Genomic DNA, 22,665 nt, shown 5'->3' on the forward strand with positions numbered 1-22,665 from the left:
AAGGTGGGAGGTAATTCAAATATCTAGTCCCATTGCAAATCGAGGAAAATGAATGTTCTGCCTAGAGTCAGACGATCTGATGGAATCCATTAGCAGTTAACTTAGGTTACTCAGGATTTCTGTGTGTCCTTAGCCTTGGAGCTAAATTGTGATTGTTTCTACAAAAAACACAACCTTTTTTTGTTTGTTTGTTTTGGGGTATACCCACAGCGCATAGAAGTTCCCAGGCCAAGGACTGAAGCTGTGCCACAGCAGTGACAATGCCACATCCTTGATCACGAGGCCACCACAGAACTCCCCAAAATATACTTACTTAGTTGAGTGCGAACATGGAAGAATGTAGAAAAATGGTCAAGAAATGATCACTCCTAGTCAGTGTTTCCAGAAGAAGCCTAACTGAACTCACGGTGTTGTGTCGGGGAGGAAAGCCCAGATGTGAATAAAAGGCTTAAGCAAAGTGAGCTCCTGTTTCTGAACACAGTGGCCCGCTGAGGGCACCCCTGTGAAAGGGGAGAGGACTTGACCTCAGTGAATGTGTGCGGGGTCTCCTGGGGCATGAAGAAGGGACAGCAACTCCACTGGCATTTAGAGATCATTGCTGTCGGTCTATTGAATGACTTTTCCACTGCAGTTTTAGAAACGAGCAAGCAAAACGTGTCTCCTGCTTAAACTTCCTCACTAGTGTCTCACTACCTTGGAGGTCAGTACCAGTTCCTCAAGATGCCTTGTGAAGTCCTTGGCGCTCTGGCTCCTGCTTACTTCTCGCCTCCCTCCTCTCTACTCTGTTCCCCAGCGACAGGGAGTGACTTGCTTTCCCTCGTTATTCAAGAGAATGAACTGGTTTGTAGGAAATGCACAGTAACGTATTTGTTGGGAATGGGGCCACAGTATAGATTGCTTTCAAATGTCCAGGAGAAAAAAGTGTTTCTAGGGCACCTTATCTGTAAGTTTGGGGTTGTTTTAAAATTTAAATATATTGTATAAAATCCTTAACTTGGTTTAATTTTGAAAAATGTTATTTCATTTTTCGGGTTTGTAGGCTTGCCCCTCTTCCTAGGCTAGGGGTCCAGTCGGAGCTACAGCTGCCGACCAAACCACAGCCAGAGCAACTCGGGATCCAGGCCTCGTCTGCAACCTATGCCACAGCTCGTGGCCTTGCCAGATCCTCAACCCACTAAGCAAGGCCAGGGATTGAACTCGCATCCTCATGGACACTAGCCGGGTTTTGTACCACTGAGCCACAGTGGGAACTCCTTGATTCAATTTTAAAATGTGTAGGTGGAGATGTAACACTGGCGTCTCGGTAGCCGCAGGGCACTTAAGACCTAGGACCTGGCCTGCCCAGAGGGGCGTGCTGGGAGTGCTGGTGGTTTTATCCTTTAGCCGGTTTTGTTAGGCTTGGCTAGTCTTTCCAAGATTTCCACCTGACCTCAGTTTGTATGGAATTTCTACTCTCAAGCAATAACATTGATTTGAAGAAAGGACAAATTCCTGTGATACAGCAGAGACGAGAACTAGTTGAAAGGCTGAGTTTGTTTGAAAAGGAACCATTTTTTCCCATTGTGGTTGATCAGAGGATGCCGAATATGGTTCCCTGTGCTATACAGTAGGACCTTGTGGGTTATCCATTCTACATATAATAGTCTGCCTCTGCTAATCCCAAACTCCCAATGCATCCCACCCCTCACCCCCCAGCAACCCCACGCCTGTGCTCTATGTCTGTGTGTCTGTTTCTGTTTCACAGATAGGTTCCTTTGTGTCATATTTTAGATTCCATATACAAGTGATAGCATATGGTATTTGTCCTTCTCTTTCTCACTTGCTTTACTTCGTATGATCATCTCTAGGTGTAAAAAAGGAACACTTCTTTATATTGATAGTTACATTTATTCGCAGGGATCATTACTCAAGAGCCAGTGGGAAGAATCAGCTGCTTCCAGATCATGCTGCTAAAAGGGTTTCAGCTCATCATCCTTGGTTTTGTCAACCTGGTAGCCACTAAGTTTCAGAGGCTCATTTAGTTGAGGAAGATTTTGAAATACTATTATGTGAATGTAGGTATTATCACCTACGTCAACCTGAAAGGTAAAAAAAGAAAAAGGAGGTTCAGTCACATGTGTCTATGTCAAGTGAAAGATCTACAGACCCAGAAAGTCTTTGGTGCGATATGCTGGTTTGGAATAGCATTCCTAGAGCATCCTTCCTAGACCCTTGGTTTCCCTAAACCTATCCCTGCATTTTCTGAGAGAAAGGACAGGCTGAGGATATGGCCAGAGGCATAGGTCCTAGGTTCATTTTATTTTATCTCTCTCTCTCTCTTTTTCTTTTTCTTTTCTTTCTTTTTTTCTTTTTTGCTTTTTAGGGCCACTCCTGTGGCATTTGGAAATTCCCAGGCTAGGGGTAGAATCGGATCTACAGCTGCCAGCCTATACCACTCAATGCAGAATCTGAGCTGTGTCTGCAACCTACACCACAGCTCATGACAATGCCAGATCCTTAACCCACTGAGCAAGGCCATGGATCGAACCCGGGTCCTCATATATCCAACCCAAGTCCTCATGGATCCTAGTCAGGTTGGTTAACCACTGAGCCACAATGGGAACTCCCAGTGAGTCTCTTTTCTGACTCCCAAATTGGGATACTTGATTTGCCACATGGTATGAGAAGGGAGAAGAAAATCAGAATTACCCTAGAATATTGGGACGTGTGGTTCCCATATCTTTGTTAGAACCTGCTTTCTCAATGCCTCTGGTATGATTTGTCAGGGCCCAAGAGTGGTCAGTCTGGTTACCTTCTAAAGGAAAGGGATCTTGCTGGGAGACTGTGGCTTTGAAGATTGAAATGGTCATTTGGGCATGAAGCTGGGGCCTAGAAAATCATGGTAAGAATTTTTTTTTTCCTTTTTATGGCTGCAGCTGCAGCATATTGAAGTTCCTAGGTGTTTTTGTTTTTGTTTTGTTTTTTGCCTTTTTTCTTGTGGGGAGGGTTGTTGGTATGCCACACTCAAGTCTTATGGATGTTCCCAGTTGAGAGGTAGAGGTGGAGCTGCAGCTGCCAGCCTACACGCGGCACAGGAATGTGGGATCCAAGCCATTTCCAGGACCTACAAACAGCTCACAGCAACCCCTTGATCCTTAACCAACCGAGTGAGGCCAGGGACCAAACCTGCCTCTTCATGGATACTGGTTGGGCTCTGTACCACTGAGCCACAATGGGAACTCCTGGAAGTTCCTAGTTTAGGGGTCAAAATTGGAGCTGCAGCTGCTGGCTTACACCACAGCCACAGCAACACCAGATCTGAGCCACATCAGTGGCCTATGGAGCAGCTTGTGGAACTGCCAGATCCTTAACCACTGAGCGAGGCCAGGGATCAAATCTGGAGACAGCCTTGGGTCCTTAACCAGCTGAGGTCATAAAGAGAACTCCCATGGTAAGAATTTCCTCTGTTATTCTTCGTTCAGATGATAAAACAATAATATTTATTGTGCTTTGATGTCCCTCCCTAACCCAATTTTAGTTTTAATATGGATTAGAAAAGAATGGCTTTATTTCCTGTGCTGTGCAATATAGCCTTGTGGCATATTCATTTTATACATAGCAGTTTGTACCTCTTTATCCCCTACCCCTATCTTGTCCCCCTCCCCACAGGGAACTGCTCGTTCATTCTTTACGAGTCTGCCTAACCTATTTTTAATAAATGGCATTTATCAAATGTTTACCTTGAGTCTGACACTATGATGACCATTTTATATACCTGATTCTATTTACATTTTGTTCTAGGCCTGAAGAAAGGTGGAACAAGGACGATTTTACGGATGCAGAAGCAGCTTCAGAAACATTAATTTTCTATAAATATCTCAGTTAAAGTGACAGAGCCCAACTTCAAATCCAGACTCCATCCTCAGTGGGTTTTTTCTTTGTTTGTTTTTTTCACTCCATGGGGTCACCTTTCAAAAGCACTTGTTCTGTGCTGAGAACGGGACACCAGCCTTTGCATACATTATTAGAGGCAGCACAGCCCGTAGAGAAGCATCAGACTACCTGGGTTCAAATTCTGCCTGTGCTCTTACAGTGGTTTGGCCCTTGCTAGTTCCTTCACCTCCCCAGGGCTCAATTTTCTCATCAAGAACACAGGAATGAGGATATGTTGAGAGGATGAAATGAGCTTCTACATGCACGACCCTTAGAACAGTGCCCTGCACATAGCAGGTGCTGAGTACATTTCTAGTTCATTTATTCCACACCACACCCTGCAAAGTAGGTTATTATTATTTATGGTGTTTTTTTTTTTTTTCTGGCTGCACCCATGGCATGCAGAATTTCCTGAGCCAAGGCTCAAACCCTTGTCAGAGCAGTGCCCTGAGCTGCCCCAGTGACAGTGCAGGATTTTTAACCCACTCTGTCCCAAGGGAACGCCCTCCTTTGACCATTTTTGGTCTGGTTTTTTTTTTGTTGTTGTTGGTGTTTTGATATACAGCTATGGGAGATGTTTATCTATTTTAGAGATTAATCCCTTGCCACTTGCTTCATTTGCAAAGGTTTTCTCCCATCCTGTGGATTGTCTTTTTGTTTTGTTTTTGTTTGTTTTACTTTTTATGGCCACACCTGTGGCATGTGGGAGTTCCTGGGCTAGGGGTCAAAGAGGAGCTGCAGCTTCTGGCCTGCACTCCAGCCACAGCAACGCCAGATCTGAGCCTCACCTCTGACCTACACCACAGCTTTTGGCTACATCAGATCCTTAACCCACTGAGCAAGGCCAGGGATTGAACCCTCATCCTCGTGGCTACTAGTTGGGTTCGGATCCTGCTGAGCCTCAGTGGGAACTCCCTGTTTGTTTTTGGTTTTGGTTTTGTTTGTTTGAATGGCTTCCTTTGTTGTGCACAAGCTTTTAAGTATAATTAGGTCCAATTTGTTTCGTTTCATTTTCATTACTCTAGGAGGTGGATCTGAAACGATATTGCTATGATGTATGTCAAAGAGTGTCCTGTGTTTTCCCCTGAGAGTTTTAGAGTATCTGGCCTTAGGTTTAGGTCTTTAATCCACTTTGAGTTTATTTTTGTGTGTGGTGTTACAGAGTGTTCTCATTTCCTTCTTTTGCATGCAGCTGTCCAGTTTTCCCTGCACCACTTATTGAAGGGACTGTCTTTTCTCTAGTTTATAATCTGACTCCTTGGTTGTAGATGAGTTGTCCACAAGTACCACCTGCCCCTTGACAGGTGCTTGTGAAAATAAAAGGGAAGAAATAGTCAAGATAATTTCAAGATAGTTTTCTGATGGACTTCTCAAGAAACGCATGAGCTGGTTTGTATGTGAAACGTATACACTTGGATTAATCATCCATTACTAAAATAATAATACGAGTTTTGATGAAATGTTTATCTTTGAACAAAACCAGTTTTCATTGGAAACTCTTCTAACTGTGAAAAAAAAAAAGACTTTTCTAAGGGCAAGGCAGGATCTCACTCCTGTGAATCTCAGGGCCTGGCATATGTAAGGAGCACATAAACGGTAGGATTGGTGACCTATTTACGTGATCCAGTCTTCTAATTTTCTCACACTGAGCTGGTGAGCAATGCTTACTTTATGTTTTGGTATAAACATTAGTAATTTTTTTATGTCTTAAGGAGTTAATTTTTAAAGAGAAATAAGCCACACTGTGCCCTGGTCAGATAGTTTAGTAAAGATTCAGTAACTATGTTTTGAATGCCTGTTCTCATTTCTTAAGGCAGATATCCTCTGCTCAATACAAAAGAATGAAAATGGCTTCGAAATATCCACTTTTGATTAGTTTGACTGGTTCTCTCTCGAACACTTCAGAGGTATTTTCTTCTGTTAGAATTCAATAGTATGCCATTCAATTTTCTTATAGAGGTATAAAAATAATTTTTAAGATACTTTCAGGGATTCCCGTCATGGCACAGTGGAAACGAACCTGGCTAGTATCCATGAGGACACAGGTTCGATCCTTGATCTTGCTCAGTGGGTTAAGGATCCAGTGTTGCTGTGAGCTGTGGTGTAGGTCACAGATGCGGCTCAGATCTGGCATTGCTGTGGCTGTGGTGTAGGCCAGTGGCTACATCTCCGATTAGACCCCTAGCCTGGGAACCTCCATATGCCATGGGTGTGGCCCTAAAAAGCAAACAAACAAACAAACAAAAAGGATAGGTTTAATGCTCCACTGCTTCAGACTATACCCACAGTGTAACCAGTTAAATCTAGTTGAGTTGCAAAAATTATATATTTACATTCTATTAATGAAAATGCTTGTTTTAAGGGAAAACGTGGTTCCAATAATGTTCCTAGCTAATGATTCAAGTCCTTCCTTAAATCCATTTAATTTAGACGCATAGGGTCCCAAAGCTTTGAGACAGAACAAGCGTCAGGATGGCATCTGGTCCAGCCCCACATCTTTAGGATCCCACCTCACAGATGAAGCAGCCATAGCTATGCTCTGAATTCTGAAAATGATGAAATATTTTTCTATACCTTTTCTGGAAATTAAGAATCCACTTTACTGTACAGCAGAAACTGGCACAACACTGCAAATCGACTATTTTAGAAAGAATCAATATAAGAACACTTTCTAAATTCAGAAGAAGAAGATGGTATCTGTGAAATAGACCTCATCATTTGCCAAATTTGAGAATTTCCCACTTGGGAAGTTTCATGCTGGGTAGGCATCTTGACATAGGACAAGGAGAAGAAAGAGATTATCAGGTGGGGATGACAGAGAACATGACATGAAGTGAGGGATCCAGAATCTTTTAGAGCCAAAGAGATGTTGAACACTAACCTTGATGTAGTAAATTATTCCAGCAACCACTTGAGATCTATAAAGAATAGCTTCAAATTTTTTGTAAGTTTTTTTTGTTTCTTCTTCAATCTGTGGTTTAACCTTAAGAAAAGAGGAAACGAATAACCAAAGCTATATTGATTTAAATGTATGTGACTTACAAACCTGTTAATATGTGCTTATAAAAAGTAAACTATGGAGTTCCCGTCATGGCTCAGTGGTTATTGAATCTGACTAGGAACCATGAGGTTGCAGATTCGATCTCTGGCCTCACTCAGTGGCTTAAGGACCGGGTGTTGCCATGAGCTGTGGTGTAGGTCACAGACATGGCTCGGATCCTGAGTTGCTGTGGCTGTGGTATAGGCCGGCAGCTACAGCTCTGATTAGACCCATAGCCTGGGAACCTCCATATGCCATGTGTGGGTGTGGCCCTAGACTAAACATAAAGACACACACACACACAGACACACACACCCACACACAAGTTCATTCTATCTTTGGTTAATAAAAATGAGAGACCAGTCATTGCTACTTCATTATAGGAGTTCCCCTTACACCTCAGCAGGTCAAGAACCCAACTAGTATCCGTGAGGATTAGGGTTCAATTCCTGGCCTCACTCACTGGGTTAAGGATCTGGTGTGGCAGCAAGCTGTGGCGTGAGTCGAAGATGTGGCTCCGATCTAGCATTCTGTGGCTGTGGCATAGGCTGGTAGCTGCAACTCCGGTTCAACCCCTAACCTGTGAACTCCCATATGCTGCAGGTGTGGCCCTAAAGAGAAAAGTACTACTACTACTACTCACATAAACATTTTTGGTTTGGAAATCATTTCAGACTCAAAGTTGCCAAAACGCGTGTAGCACATCTCAAGATCATGTACTCACATCTGAAAGTCCCTTTGCCACGTTGTGTAACATTTTTTTCTAGGATTCAGGGATTAGGATGTGGACCTCTTTAAAGGAGGTCATCATTCTGTCTTCCATAGAGGGGTAGACGTTTAGGTGCCAGCATTCCTGAACCAAGCAGGAGAGGAGAAGGCAGCGAGGGAGTCTCACGTTCAGTATGCAAACATCCACTGACTCCACCAGGTTTCCGTGGGGGTCCTCCATTCCTGCTCTGAGCTGGGCTTGATATGCCCGTACCCACTATGGTTTCTCTGACTCCATTTCTGCTAAGAGGAAAGCTCTAATCTTCTGCTCTGGAGGAGGTCTCGTATTAGTTAGTCTTCCAGGGAGGATGCTAGTGAGAGGGAAGGATCTGGGGGGCAATGTAACTGCTCCTTAAAGGGATCTTCCATCGATCCTCCTGGTTCTCATCTCCCTCAAGTTCCTGGTGGTGTTGGTGCTGGAGCCATTTTGGAATTCTGCACCATGAATCTGCTGGCTTCGGGCTCAGACCTTCCCGTGTGGCCTAGACTCTGTCTAGACGCCTCACCCATTTTCTACTGTCTATCTGCTTTCCATTTTCCAAAGTTTTGTCAGTGTCTCTGAGATGTTTGCCTCTCCCCCATTGTCTCTATATTTCCAGGTTTGTTCTCCCTTCTCCTCCAATCCTTTCCTGTCACTTGGAGGGACTGGGAGCCCATGTGTGTGTTCACATACATTGCTTATGGGGCAGTTGGCTCACTGCTCGTGACGGAAGCACTGCGTGGGCACATACAGCTTCTGCCAGGCTTCTGGTGTGTCTAGGGTTCTCCAAAGGCTACCCAGTCCTTCCCATCAGTGGTCAAATGATGGGAATCCTTTTCTCTTGGTGCCTCAGTCTGGGTACCAGAACTGTTTTCAAAGACCTAGGCATTTGCAAACTCTTTGGGTTCTCAGACCATTTTTGAAGGGCAAGCACCTCATGGGCCACTACCCATTTCTTCCGTAACCCTCAGAACAGATGGGGAGACGGTGGTGGCTTTCTTGAGCTGGAAAGTGAGGTTCCAAAGTAGATAAAGGAAGACGGTAAATAGTGAAGGAAGGAAGGAAGGAAGGAAGGAAGGAAGGAAGGAAGGAAGGAAGGAAGGAAGGGGGAAATAGGTTGAATTAGGGTACAGGAGAAAGAGGACGAAAGTGGATGAGCAGGCAGAGAGATGAGTAAGGGGAGAGGTCACTGTCTTCTTGCTTCCCCCTCCGAACCCTTTGGAACCAACACTGGGTAACAGTCAAGTTAGGAGCTGAGTTGGAAAGGGTTCATCTCTACACTAAACCCCAAATTCTCTATTTATGCCTCATTTTGCAGATGAGGGACCTGAAGCTGTAAGGGGAACATAGCTGCTTGAGGCTGAAAATTACTAGTTAGAGTTAAAGTTTTACATCCCTTGCCTGGCAAGTACCTGATTTGTCTTTTCCTTCTTCTTTTCTTATCTTTACTTTTTTTTTCTTTTCCCTCCCTCCCTCCCTGCCTGCTCCCTCCCTCCCTCCCTCTCTCTTTATCTCTCTTTCTTTCTTTCTTCTTTTCTTTCTTTCTTCATTTCCCTCCCTCCCTCCCTTCTTCTTTCTTTAAAGATGTATCAGAAGTGTCTATTTCTGTGTGTCCTGGAAACACACCCAAATCCGTAACCTTTTCATTGTACCTATGTAGTCCCCAAATTCAGGATTTTCTGTGCGAGAGTTAACTTCACATGTCCTGATTGGTTTCCATAAGTGCACTGGCACCTGTCAGACTGTGAGCCCCGATTTCAGGGTCATTGTATTTATAACCCGTAGCCCTATGCCCCCTTCCCAGTAAGACAGATTTGTATGGCTCGAGTACAGTGGATCCTCTGAACCTGGGAGGATGAGATTTGAGGTGAGGAGCAGGCAAAGGGGCAGAGTGGGAAGGAGCTGGTGAGTGAGACCTTAGGTTCCCGAAATCAGTGTGGTGATGAAAGGCCCTGCAGGAGGGGTACTAGGAGGCTGAGGGCCATCTGGGAATGGTGGTTCAGAGTCTGGTGGTCAATGGACCTTGAGCTGAACATAGTTAGCATTCCCCTTCCTCAGCCCCCCACGTCTGGTGGTGGTTGAGGGGCTGGAGGGAACCATGTAGGTTTGTCACTTGGGCCCCAACCAGGGGAAGGACGCACCAGGGAGGAGCCCCTGGTAAAATGCCCTTCCCCCAGAGCTGTTGAAGCATGTCTTGTTGCTGCAGAGCATACATCTTGGTGAGGTGTTCGTTCTCTGGGACCTGAGGGTTTGAGCCACGCTGCACCCGAGGTGTAGGCATTTGCCCTATCTGCCATCATGGTGCAAAAACATCATTCTGGCTTGTGCATAATCTAGGAAAAATGCATAGACAGATGATGGTGGCAGCATGGGGAGGTCATGTTTTGGGACGTTTTGGAGGGTGAGAGTGTGGGCAGCAGCATGAAAGTAGAGTAGGGTTGGGGAGAGGTGGCTTGTGGACATTTGCCATCTGAGTGTATGTTTGGGAGGCAGAAGGATGGAACAAGGCACCCAGTATGCAAGAAATGATGGCACCTGGCATAAGAGAGGAGGACAAAGTCTTAGACTGGAGGGAGGAATGGGATCAGCAGGGGACAAGTAAATCAGGGCATTCTGGCACCACGTGGCTGCAATCTCCTAAGAGAAGGACCTGAGATGCCCTCTGGTCTTGCCAAGGGCATGGGAGGGAGTGAGAAACTGAGGGGAGAGAAAGTTCAGCTCCACCTGTGTGGGGTGTCTAGAAAAGGACCAACAGAACGTGGTTGCAAGGATCTTCTGGCAGCCCCAGGGTGCTGCTGCAGTTGTCACTGGCATGAATCCATCGACTTGTAATGGGTGAGTTTTGTGTGCTTCTGCATCTTCCCTGAACCTGAAGCAGAAGCTGAGGAGGAAGTGGCAGCCGCGGAGTGAGCTAGGTTAGTGAGTTAGGTTAGCTTCCTAACTAGGTGGTTATTAACCTCTTTGAATCTCAGTGTCATCATCTGACAAGTGGATGGGATGCCTTCCCTCCCTGCTGCAGGGTATGAATCACATGAGAGGTCAGTGGAGGAAAGGCTTTCAAAATTGCAAAGCACAAAATCCAAAGGGCAAGAATTTACACACCTAAACTAGTAATGTATATTTATTGTCTTTTCATCCAATAAGCACTACCATAAATTTGTATTATAGGGGTGATGGCTGGTCAGAGAACACAGAAAAAAATGTATCAGCTTGCCAAACCCACGGAGTTCTATTTTCACCAGAACCAATTGTGGAGTCACCATAGACTACGCCACTTCTCTTCTCTCCTAGTTTAATCATCTTCCAAATACTGAAAGACGAAAACATTGTCCACTGAGCCAAATTTGTAGCAAGTCTGGAAGTGGATCACCTTTTATGATAATGTTCAATCCAGGAAACAAATTTTCCCTGCAGTGCTTTTGAAGTCTAGCTGGTCAATTGTTAGCCACCTCAGATTTTAATTACATGTTGGCTCCACTTGGTGAGCACGGAAAAACTTCACCAGAAACTGAATTAGTGATCCTCAAATTGTAACTTCTAAGACCTTTAGAGGTGGTCCAATAGAAATAAATGCTTCTTTGGAAAACGGGGAAACGGAGGCTCAGAGAAGGGATGTGAGCGGCTCAAGATCACTCTCACAGTTAGGATTATGAGAGGTTTCATCTGAGAAACGTTTTGATTGTAAGGAGACCTGCGCAAAACCACCCATTTCCCCATGATCTGGTTTCCATGTTCACCCACACACTGAAGAGGGCACCAACCTAGGAACCAAGATTTTGCATCAAAGCTTGTCATGGGCTGTATCCACTCACCTTGTTGGCAATCTCCTGGATTTCTGGAGTGGCAGGTCTGGGTTCAGTTAAGCCCCCAGTGATCATTTTTTCTGATTCCATCTTCTCTGGGCAGGAGGCAGGGACTGAAGTGGGCAGGAGGCAGGTGCTGAAGTGGTAAGGCTAGAGTGGAGACTCTGGTTTTAAGAGAGGGTGGTGTTCACAAGCTCCGCCTACAGAATGTTTTCCAAAAAGAGCAAAGAGCACTGGGGAAAGGAATATGCCTTGGAGTTAAGTCTTCTTGCTTCCTTGACACCACACACTGAGAAGACCTAGGAGGAATGAAGGGTGGGGAGGAAGGGAGTGGGTGTGTACAAGAAGTCTTGCTAGAACAACTGTCAAACTTCCCCAAGTTCTCTTTGTAAGGGTTCCTTCCTGTTGCATTTGAAGTATGAAATCCGAAACCACAACCAGAGAGTGTCCCCATGTTTAAAACCTCTAAGAAATTTTTTATTCTTCGGAAGGACTCTTTATTCATAATGCCAAGGTTGATTGCTGAAAATTGACTTGGCTGTCTAAGGAAGGTGCGAGGATCTGTCTGGAGAACCTTGGCCGGGTAGTTGTATTTCACTTTTATTTGCAATAGGACTATTTAAAAGACAGAAAAAACACATACAATAAAATAACAAACACCTGTGTTCCTATCACCCGGAATGACTACTTGTAACATTTCATCATATTTGCTTCCCACCTTTTTTTTTGGTAATTGTTTTGAAGAAAGAAACTATGAGAGGTTCCCCACTCCTGCCACCCCGAATCGTGCCCTCCACCCAGATGAATTTGTTGTGAGTTTGGTATCCTTCTCGCCCAGTTTTATACTTTTCTTTCATGTCTTTAAAAAAATCTGCCTAAACTTTATGCTAAACATATATTCTATATTATGCTTTTGTTTCTACTCAATATGCTTTTGAATCATTCCATGTTGATCCACAGAGATCAATCTAATTCTCTTCCTTTAACTGTTAGCCTATGACAGATCTGTTTATGTACCTATATCTGTCTGTCTGTCTACCTGTATCTGTCTGTCTTATCTATTTATCTGTCTACCTGCCTATCATTTACTCTATCTGACTGCTCTATGCTATTCCATACTTTACCTACCTATTCTCCTATTGATGAAGAGTTTCGTTTTTCCTACGATTTACCCTTCTAAACGAGATGACACTTTTTTCACCCTTTTGTACACGTGTGAGAGCCTTTGTAGGCAAATTATCTAGAAGAGAAATTGTGGTTTTGCGTGAATATTTATTTTTATCACTTTATTCAGTTTTGAGGATATGCAACACGTATGCATGATAAAAAGGCTCAAAAGGATTTCTAATATAAGAAATGCTTCACTCACTCCATTCCTCAGCCACCTTTCTACTCTCCTGAGACAACTACTGTCCCCAGGTTCTGTTATCTTTCAGAGATGTGCTTTACACATACGAGTATATTTTTTATTGCACAGATACATACAGATACATGTATATATATATATACTTATCTTGTATAAATGGTACAAATGCTACCCTCCTACATAAACTGTTAAATACCTTGTTACCCCTTCCAATATATTTTGGAGATTGTTTTACATTAGTACGTAGAACGGTGATCTTTACTTTCTTTCTTTCTTTCTTTTTTATTTTTTTGGTCTTTTTGGGGCCACACCCAGGACATATGGAGGTTCCCAGGCTGGGGGTCAAATCGGGGCTGCAGCCAGTGGCCAACACCACGGCCATAGAAACTTGGGTTCTGAGCCATATCTGCAACTTACACCACAGCTCATGGTAATGCCAGATCCTTAACACACTGAGCAAGGTCAGCGATCAAACATGCATCTTCATGGAGGCTGGTCCGATTCCTTTGTGCTGAGCCACCATTGGAACTCCCTGGTTCATGGGTTATAGTGTTTTGTAAATACTTGACAAATTCTTGGAGATCAGTAGGTGTCTTGCTAGATCATCTTAGGGATGCTGAGCAGATGGCTGTCCATGGGATGCTTCATCTAAGTGTAAGGAGAACAGCAAATGTGGATGAGATGATGGGCGCTCAAGAAGATAGAAGTCAGGAGGAGTCCCTGTTGTGGCGCAGTAGAAACGTATCTGACCAGGAATCGTGGGTTCGACCCGTGACCTCCCTCAGTGGGTTAAGGATCTGGCATTGCCATGAGCTGTGTTGTAGGTCACAGACAAGGCTCAGATCTGATGTTGCTGTGGCTGCGGGGCAGGCTGGCTGCTGTAGCTCCGATTGGACCCCTGCCTGGGAACCTCCATATGCTGCGGGCGTGGCCCTAAAAACCGAGAAAAAAAAAAAAAAGAAGAAAAAGAGGCCAGAAGTCACTTTAAACGATGGCTCTGTCTTCGGATAATCCTTGACACCTGCCCCTGATCTTCCCAAGTCAGATCCTCTCCCATCTAGGACTCCAAACTTTCTCAAGGCCACAGCCCATTTCCACCTCTCTGTTTCCCAACTAGTCCAGGTGCTCCGCATCTAGTCTTCCCAGTGGTCAGGCATGGGGTAAGCCGCAGAGCTTCTGTTCTCTTGCTAGACTTTGTGCCCTCTCAGGTATTCTCCCTCGATTCTCAATAATTCGTTGTAGAAGCAAAAACTGCTCCAAAGCCAATGTGGCTTTTGTCCTACCCTACGTATTTGTCCCGGCTCTTCTCAGGGTGGGATGGATGCCTCTGACTGACAGGGGAAGAGTCGCATACAAGGAAGGGCAGAAACGAAAAGCACCACCGTTAATATCTCCGTGTTATTGAATGCATTAAACAGAGGTAATGAAATAGAGATCTTTTTGCAGGTATTGTTTCCTTTTCTTGGTGGGGCCACACCCATGGCATGTGGATGTTGCCAGGCCAGGGACTGAACCTTGGCACAGGCATAACCGGAGCCACTGCAGTGACAATACCAGATCCTGACCTTCAGCTTCACACAGGGAACTCCCCGTTTTGTCTACTTTCGTAAGCCGTGCTGGTTTCAAAAGTCTTTCTCTTTATCAGATGTTTGATCCTCTTGCAAAGCTTTGGCTTTTTGAGCTTGAACGTGGCGCTTTACTCCATTAATGCCATGATTTTCCTGCTGCAGGGCTGTGGGAAGTTCTCCTGAAGGACACTGAATCCAAGCCATACCTCTGGGAAAGTCAATCCTTTGTGAAAAGGCACAGTGCACTTTATGGCATAGCCAGGCTGTGCAAAATGTTCTCTCAGCTCACTTGAGGCTAGGGTTCAGGGAATGTTTCTGACAAAGAATCACAGTGGGGCTGTCAGATATTCATTCACAGTGCCATAGTGCCCTTCATGGCAAGCTGCCATTTTTATTTATTTATTATTAGTAGTAGCATTTTTGTCTTTTTCTAGGGCCACATGCGTGGCATATGGAGGTTCCGAGGCCAGGGGTCGAATCGGAGCTGTAGGCATCGGCCTATACCAGAGCCATAGCAACGCGAGATCAGAGCCGTGTCTTCGACTTACAGCCCAGCTCGTGGCAATGCCAGATCCTTAACGCATTGAGCAAGGCCAGGGATCGAACCCGCAACCTCATGGTTCATGGTCGGATTTGGTAACAACTGCGCCATGATGGGAACTCCTCAGGACTTTACATGTAGTCAAAAATCACCAAATTTTGACTTCAGATTTCTGAGCAAGGATGTCTGCATATCCTCTCTAAAATTTCAGAGTTTTCCAACAGACAAAAATCTATTCAATCCGAAGGAATGAACAGCAAATTCTGTTTTATCCTTTGAAATTAACCAGTAGAATGGGGCTGAACCCAGAGGGAGGTTAACTGAACCAAACCCTAGAGTGCATCCACTTGCAGGGCCGTGAATACATTGCAGCATGCCAATTCAATTGCCTTGCTTTATTACATTTCTTTATCCTCTTCTCTTTGCCAAGATGTCCTCTTCCTGCCCTTTCCAGGTGATACGGTGTTCACCCACTGAAAGATTTTGGCAACATTTGTCCACTTATATATTCCTGGAGAGATAGCTTGTACTCTTGGGGATGTGAATGGGAGTGGGTACAGTGAGCATCTAGGGTGGAAAACCCAGTGCAGAAGTTGATGTGTGTAACATGTATTACAGTGGGATGAGTGAAGCATTTTTAGACTTGATCATCGTTTAAAAGAAACTATGGTCCCTCCTCTCCACAGAAAATGGGGCTTCTTATTTCCAAAGGAGGGAATGCAGCCGTGGTGCAATATTCTAGCAAAAAATTGTTGGGAAATTCTTTAGGAGAAGGATTGAGAGAGGTTCAGTCAAGTTCTATAGATCGTCGCAATCAGTGTGTCAAGACCAGTCCTCTGAACCCTTCTCTGGTCCAAACACCGGGAACTTCAGGGAGATGTCAGGGCTGGGAGCTCCAAGAGGAAAAGGCCAGAAAGAGTTATATCATTTCTGCATGGTTCATTTTAATTGTGAGACACATATGTCAAAGGGCATGTGACATGTGGTATTTAAAGACTATGGATGAAATGAACGTGTATCCACCACCCAGCTTGAGAAATTAAAGACCAGTACCCTGTGTTGCTTTTTCTATATGATAGTCCTCATTGGCCAGCATGGGTTAGTTTCTTTGGGGGGTCTTTTGGTTTGTTTGTTTGTTTTTTACCTTAAAATGCCTTACATCAGTAAAGATTGAGGGTAAAATCCATTTTAGATTTGTACAATTTTTAAAAATTTTCGACATAAGATTAAAATTTAGGATATACAGGAAAATTATACCTTTCATCCCTTTCTTTCCACCACCCTCTTTCCCATTCTTCTGAAAGGATAGATATGCTTTCAGACATTTGCACCTTTTAAAATTTTATGTATGTGTATGTATACATATGTGTATACACAATCACACACACACACACAATTTCCCCCTTTATCAGGCAAATGGAAGGATATTGTCCACACTTTGATTTTTTCCCTTCATATGTCTTGGAGATCTTTTCAAATTAGGACATAAAGAGCTTCCTTATTCTTTTTTATGCTGGCATTATAGTCCACGGAATGGCTGTACAAATTTTTGTTACTGACAGTCAGTAAAACTCATGGTTTCCTATGGACACACACTCAATCATAGAATATTTTTTAACATTTAGGATGTGTTACTTGTTTGGTTGTTAGGATGTTTGGTGAAGAAAACATTATATAAAACATTATATAAATTTATATAATTTTGCAATAGACTCATCTCCCCTCAAGAATATGAAGAAGGATCTGACACTCATTTCAAAAAACGTGACAGATATCTTTATTCGCTTTTTAAAAAAAATTTTTTTTTACTACTCAAATGAATTTATTACATATGTAGTTGTATATTGATCATCACAATCCCATTTCACAGGATTTCCATCCCATAACCCAAGCATATCCCCCACCCCCACCCTGTCTCCTCCTGAGACCATAAGTTTTTCAATGTCTGTGAGTCAGCATCTGTTCTGCAAAGAAGTTCAGTCTGTCGTTTTTTCAGATTCCACATGTCAGTGAAAGCATTTGATGTTGGTGTCTCATTGTATGGCTGACTTCACTTCGCATGATCATTTCTAGGTCCATCCATGCTGCTACAAATGCCAGTATTTCATTCCTTTTAATGGCCAAGCAATATGCCATTGTGTGTATGTACCTCACCTTCTTGATCCACTCCTCTGTGGATGGACATGGAGGTTGTTTCCATGTCTTGGCTATTGCAAATAGTGCCGCAACGAACATCGGAGTACATGCGTCTTTGCGAGTCGTGGTTTCTCTGGATAGATGCCCAGGAGTGGGGTTGCTGGCTCAAGTGGTAGTTCTACGTTTCGTTTTCGGAGGCATCTCCACACTGTTTTCCACAGTGGTTGCACCAGTTTACAATGCCACCACCCGTGTACTAGGGTTCCTTGTTCTCCACACCCTCTCAGCACTTCTTGTTTTGTAGACTCTTTGATGATGGCCATTCTGGCTGGTGTAAGGTGGTATGTCATCGTGGTTTTGATTTGCATTTCTCTAGTGATGAGTGATGATGAACATCTTTTCATGTGTTTTTTGGCCATCTGTATGTCTTCTTTGGAGACCTGTCTGTTTAGATCTTCTGCCCATTGTTTGATGGGGTTGTTTGTTTTTTTGGCATGGAGCTGCAGAAGGTGTTTGTAAGTTTTGGAGATGAATCCCTTGTCAGTTGATGCACCGGCAATGATGTTCTCCCATTCTGTGGGTTGTCTTTTAGTGTTGTTGAGGGTTTCCTTTGCTGTGCAGAAACCTTGAAGTTTGATTAGGTCCCATTTGTTTCTTTTTGATTTTGCTGTCATTACCCTAGGCGGTGGATCTGAGAAGATGCTGCTGTCGTTTATGTCAGAGAGTGTTTGGCCTATGTGTTCCTCTAAGAGTTTGATAGTGTCTGGTCTTATACCTAGGTCGTTCAACCATTTGGATTTTCTTTTTTGTGTACGGTGTTAGGGAGTGTTCTAATTTCCTTCTTTTCCCTGTGGCTGTCCAGTTTTCCCAGCACCACTTATTGAACAAGCTGTCCTTACTCCATTGTATGTTCTTGCCTCCTTGGTCATAGATGAGTTGGCTGTAGGGGCGTGGGTTGAATTCTGGGCTTTCCATCCTGTTCCACTGATCCCTATTTCTGTCTTTGTGCCGGTGCCATAGGGTTTTGATGATTGTCGCTTTGTCGTCAAGTCTGAAGTCTGGGAGCCTGGTTCCTCCAGCTCCATTTTTCTTCTTCAGGATGTCTTTGGCTATTCTGGGTCGTTTGTGCTTCCAACCAAACTTTAAACTATTTTGTGCGAGTTCTGTGAAAAAACGTCCTGGGTAATTTGATAGGGATTGCATTGCATCTGTAGACCGCCTTATGTAGCATAGTCATTGCGATCATATGAACTCTTCCAGTCCATGAGCATGGTATGTCTTTCCATCTGTTTGTGTCATCTTTGATTTCCTTCATCAGTGGCTCATCGTTTTCAGAGTACAGGTCTTTTGTCTCTTTAGGTAGGTTTCCTCCTAGGTGTTTTATTCTTTTGGATGCGATGGTAAACGGGATTGCTTCCCTCATTTCTCTTTCTGCTCTTTCATTGTTAGTGTATAGAAGTGTTTTAATCACAGTTTCAATTTCAGTTCTTGTGATGGGTCCATTCATCTTTTCTATTTCATCTTGGTGTCGTCTTGGAAGATTGCACTTTCCTAAGAATTTGTCCATTTCTTCTCGGTTTTCCATTTTATTGGCGTATGGTTGCGTAGAGTAGTCTCTTAGGAGTCCTTTGTATTTCTGTGATGTCCGTTGTTACGTCTCCTTTTTCATTTCTGATGTTATTGATTTGAGTCCTCTCTCTTTTTTTGCTGGAGAAGGCTGGCTAGGGGCGTATCAATTTTGTTGATCTTTTCAAAGAACCAGCTTTTTGTTTCATTGATCTTTTCTATGGTTTTCTTTGTTTCTATTTCACTGATTTCTGCCCTGATCTTTATGGTTGCTTTCCTTTTGCTGCCTTTAGGTCTTGTCTGTTCTCTCTCGAGCTGCTTTAGATGTAAAACTAGCTTGTGTATTTGAGCCTTTGCTCGTTTCCTGAGGTGGGCTTGTATTGCTATAACCTTTCTTCTTAGAATGGCTTTTGGTGCATCCCATAGGTTTTGGAGTGTCGTATCTTCGTTGTCCTTTGCTGCTGGGTATTTTTTAATTTCCTCTTTGATTTTCTCAGTGATCCATTGGTTGTTGAGTAGCATGTTGTTGAGTCTCCACGTGTTTGTGTTTTTTTTTTGCAGGTTTTGTCTTGTTGTTGATTTCCAGTCATCTAGCGTTGTGGTGGGAAAAGATGCTTGATATGATTTCAATTTTCTTGAAGTTACCGAGGTTGGATTTGTAGCCCAGGATGTGATCCATCTTAGAGCATGTTCCATGTGCACATGGGAAGACTGTGTCTTCTGTTGCTTTTGGATGGAATGTCCTATCAATGTCTATGAAGTCCGTCTGGTTTAATGCATCCTTCAGGGCCCGTGTCTCCTGATGGATCTTGTCTGGTTGATCTGTCCTTTGCTGTCAGTGGGGTGTTAAAGGCCGCCACTCTGATTGTGTTATTGTCGATTTGTCCTTTTCAGGTTGTTAGCAGTTGCCTTATCTATTGTGGAGAACCTGTGTTGGGTGTGCAGGTATTTAAAATTGTTCCCTCTTCTTCTTGGAGTGATCCTTTGCTCATTATGCAATGACCTTCTTTGTCCCTGAAAATATTCTTCATTCTAACGTCTATTTTGTCTGCTGTGAGTCTGGCTACTCCAGCTTTCTTTCGATCCCCGTTGGCATGACGTAGTTTCTTCCACACTCTCACTTTCACTGTGTATGTGTCCCTAGAAGTGAAGTGGGTCTCTTGAAGGCAGCATATATATGGGTCTTGTTTTTGGACCCATTCAGCCAGTCTGGGTCTCTTGGCTGGGGCGATTAGTCCATTCACACTTAAGGTAATTCTTGATATGTGTGTTCTTCTTGCCATTGTATCAATTGCTTTGGCTTTGTTTCTGTTGCTCTTTTTTCTTTCCTTCTTCTCTTGTTCTTTTCTCCCTAGAGAAGTTTCTTTAGTATTTGTCATAAGGCTGGTTTAGTGTTGCTGAGTTCTCTCAGGTGTTGCTTATCTGTGAATGTGTTGATTTCTCCTTCAGGTCTGCAAGAGAGCCTTGCTGGGTAGAGCAACCTTGGTTGGAGGTTTTTCCCTGTCATCATGTAAAGTGTATCATACCACTCCCTTCTGGCCTGCAGAGTTTCCGCTGAAAAATCTGCCGATAACCCTGTTGGGGTTCCCTTGTGTGTTATTTGTTTCCTTTCCCTAGCTGCTTTCGAGATTTTTCTCTTTGTCTTTAATTTTGGTCAGTTTGATTAGTATGTGTCTCGGGGTGTTCCTCCTTGGGTTTCTTTTATATGGTACTCGTTGTGCATCCTGGATTTGAGGGAGTGGTTCCTTTCCCATGTTAGGGAATTTTTTGGCTATTATCGCTTGGAATAGTTTTTCTGTCCCCTTCTCTCTCTCTTCTCCTTCTGGCACCCCTCTCATGCGGATGTTGGTGCGTTTAACGTTGTCCCAGAGTTCTCTGAGACGCTCTTCATTTGTTTGCAATCTTTTTTTTCTTTTCTGTTCCGCATTCGTAATTTCTTCTAATGTGTCCTCCACCTCGCTTATTCGTTCTTTGGCCTCCTGTATTCTGCTGTTGGCTGCTTCTAGTGACTGTTTTGTTTCAGTGAGTGTATTTTGCATGTCTTCTTGTTTAAGGTTTATATCTTGTATCTCTTTGCTCAGTGTTTCCTGTCAGTTATCCATCTGTGCCTCCAGTTTATTTGCAATGTCTTGCATCCTCTTCAGCATCCACAGTCTAAAGTCTTTTTCCTGGCGGCTGAGAATCTCCTCATCGCTTAGCTGACTTTCTGGGGTGTTCCCTTTCTCCGTCATCTGAGTTATAGTTCTCTGTCTTTTCATTTTGATAGGTTTTTGGTGTGGTGACCTTGTTCCGGATAATAGGGTTGTAGCCTCTCTTCCTCGTGGTGTCTGCCCCCCTTGTGGCTGAAGTGGGTATGGGGGCTTCAGCTGTAGGGTTCCTGATGGGGGGGGGGGTTTGAGGCCTGCCCACTGGTAGGTGGAGCTGATTCTAATGCCCCTGGTGGGTGGGGCTTAGTCTCTGGGTGGGATTAGAGGGGGGTGTGTGCCTGAGGGGTCTTTAGGTAGCCTGTTTACTGAGGGGTGGGGCTGTGATCCCACCTGGATTGTTGTTTGTCCTGGGGCTTCACAACACTGACCTACTGGAGGGTAGGGCCAGATTTTCCCAAAGTGGCCCCCTCCAGAGGAAGGCACCTGCTGTTGAATATTCCCGAGAGCTTTGCCTCCAACGTCCTTCCCTCACAACAATCCACATTCACCCCTGTGTTCCCAGGCTGTCCCCCAAGACCTGCAGCCAAGTTTGACCCAGATTCCTATGGAGACGTTGCCTTGCCCTGGGACCCAGTGCACGTGAAAGTCTGTGTGCACCTTTTAAGCATGGGGCCTCCATTCCCCCCAATCCCATGGAGCTCCTGCACACCAGCCCCACTGGCCTTCCATGCCAGATGCTCCAGGGCTCTTTCTCCCAGTGCCAGATCCCCATTTGTGAGAGTTTGATGTGGGGCTCAGAACTCTCACTCCTGTAGGTGAGTCTCCATGAACCAGTTAGTTTCCAGTGTGTGGGGCTTCCCACCCAGGAGGTATGGAGTTGTTTATATGTCAAAATCGCCCCTCCTACCACTTGCTGTGGCCTCCTCTTTCTCTTTTGGTGTAGGATATCTTTTTTAAGGTTTCTGGTCCATTTGAGTAAAGATTGCACAGCTTTTAGTTGTGACTTTTGTTGTTTTTAGGAGAGAAGTTTAGTTCCAATCCTTCTATTCCACCATCTTAACCCTGTCTGAGTTCAATGTTAATGAGTCAACTGTACCAGCAAGTAACGTGTCTTTTAAGTTCCTACACATACCAGAAAGATGATCCAGGAATCCAGGTTCTTGTCCATGGCAGGCGAAGGATGAATTCAGAGAACACACAGGCATCAAGCAAGCAAAATCTTTATTAAAGAAAAGCTAATAGCACGGAACCAGGATTTTGGATCAAAGCTTGTTATGGGCTGTATCCACTCACCGTGGTGGCAATCTCCTGGATTTCTGGAGTGGCAGGTCTGGCTTCAGTTATGTCTCCAGCCAACATTTTGGCTAATTGCTTCTTCTCTGGGCAGGAGGCTGGTGCTGAGGGGGTCAGGTAAGAGTGGAGACTCTGGTGTTAAGAGAGGGTGGTGTTCACAAGCTCCCCCTATAGAATGTTTTCCACAAAGAGCAAAGAGCCCTGGGGAAAGGAGTAAGCCTTGGAGTAAGTCTTCTTGCTTCCTTGACACAACACCTGAGAGGACCTAGGAGGAGTGAAGGGTGGGGAGGAAGGGAGTGGGTGTGTACAAGAAGTCTTGCTAGAACAACTGTCAAACTTCCCCAAGTTCTCTTTGTAAGGGTTCCTTCCTGTTGCATTTGACGTTTGAAATCCGAAACCACAACCAGAGAGTGTCCCCATGTTTAAAACCTCTAAGAAATTTTTTATTCTTCGAAAGGACTATTTACTCAGAATGCCAAGGTTGACTGTTGAAAATTGACTTGGCTGTCTAAGGAAGGTGCGAGGATCTGTCTGGAGAACCTTGG

General features: G+C 44.2%; 1 protein-coding gene across 2 annotated transcripts; it reads right to left on the bottom strand.

Annotated features, from left to right (window-relative positions):
• Positions 1 to 1,867: 1,867 nt before the first annotated feature.
• On the bottom strand, positions 1,868 to 22,201 carry LOC125132995 (cystatin-A5). 2 transcript variants are annotated; one of them, XM_047790959.1, is made up of 3 exons: positions 22,121 to 22,201; positions 6,794 to 6,895; positions 1,868 to 2,078 (listed from the first exon to the last, which is right to left on the bottom strand). In XM_047790959.1, the coding sequence occupies exons 1-3, from the start codon at positions 22,184 to 22,186 to the stop codon at positions 1,950 to 1,952; spliced, it is 297 nt and encodes a 98-aa protein (XP_047646915.1). In that variant the 5' UTR covers positions 22,187 to 22,201; the 3' UTR covers positions 1,868 to 1,949. The 2 variants fall into 2 exon arrangements, with proteins under 2 accessions (XP_047646915.1, XP_047646911.1); XM_047790955.1 differs by lacking the exon at positions 22,121 to 22,201 and adding an exon at positions 11,513 to 11,834.
• Between the last annotated feature and the right edge of the window lie 464 nt (positions 22,202 to 22,665).

The sequence above is a fragment of the Phacochoerus africanus genome, chromosome 1, assembly GCF_016906955.1.
Source record: "Phacochoerus africanus isolate WHEZ1 chromosome 1, ROS_Pafr_v1, whole genome shotgun sequence".
Classification (NCBI taxonomy): Eukaryota; Metazoa; Chordata; class Mammalia; order Artiodactyla; family Suidae; genus Phacochoerus; species Phacochoerus africanus.

What these genes read in the sequence shown, in the direction of transcription:
- LOC125132995 (XM_047790955.1), bottom strand. Translation starts at nt 11,593, where the DNA reads ATGGAATCAGAAAAAATGATCACTGGGGGCTTAACTGAACCCAGACCT. An exon ending in TCCAGGAGATTGCCAACAAG is followed by an intron (nt 6,896 to 11,512) that starts GTGAGTGGATAC and finishes TCTTTTCTTAAG; the next exon opens with GTTAAACCACAGATTGAAGA. An exon ending in GAATAATTTACTACATCAAG is followed by an intron (nt 2,079 to 6,793) that starts GTTAGTGTTCAA and finishes TTTACCTTTCAG; the next exon opens with GTTGACGTAGGTGATAATAC.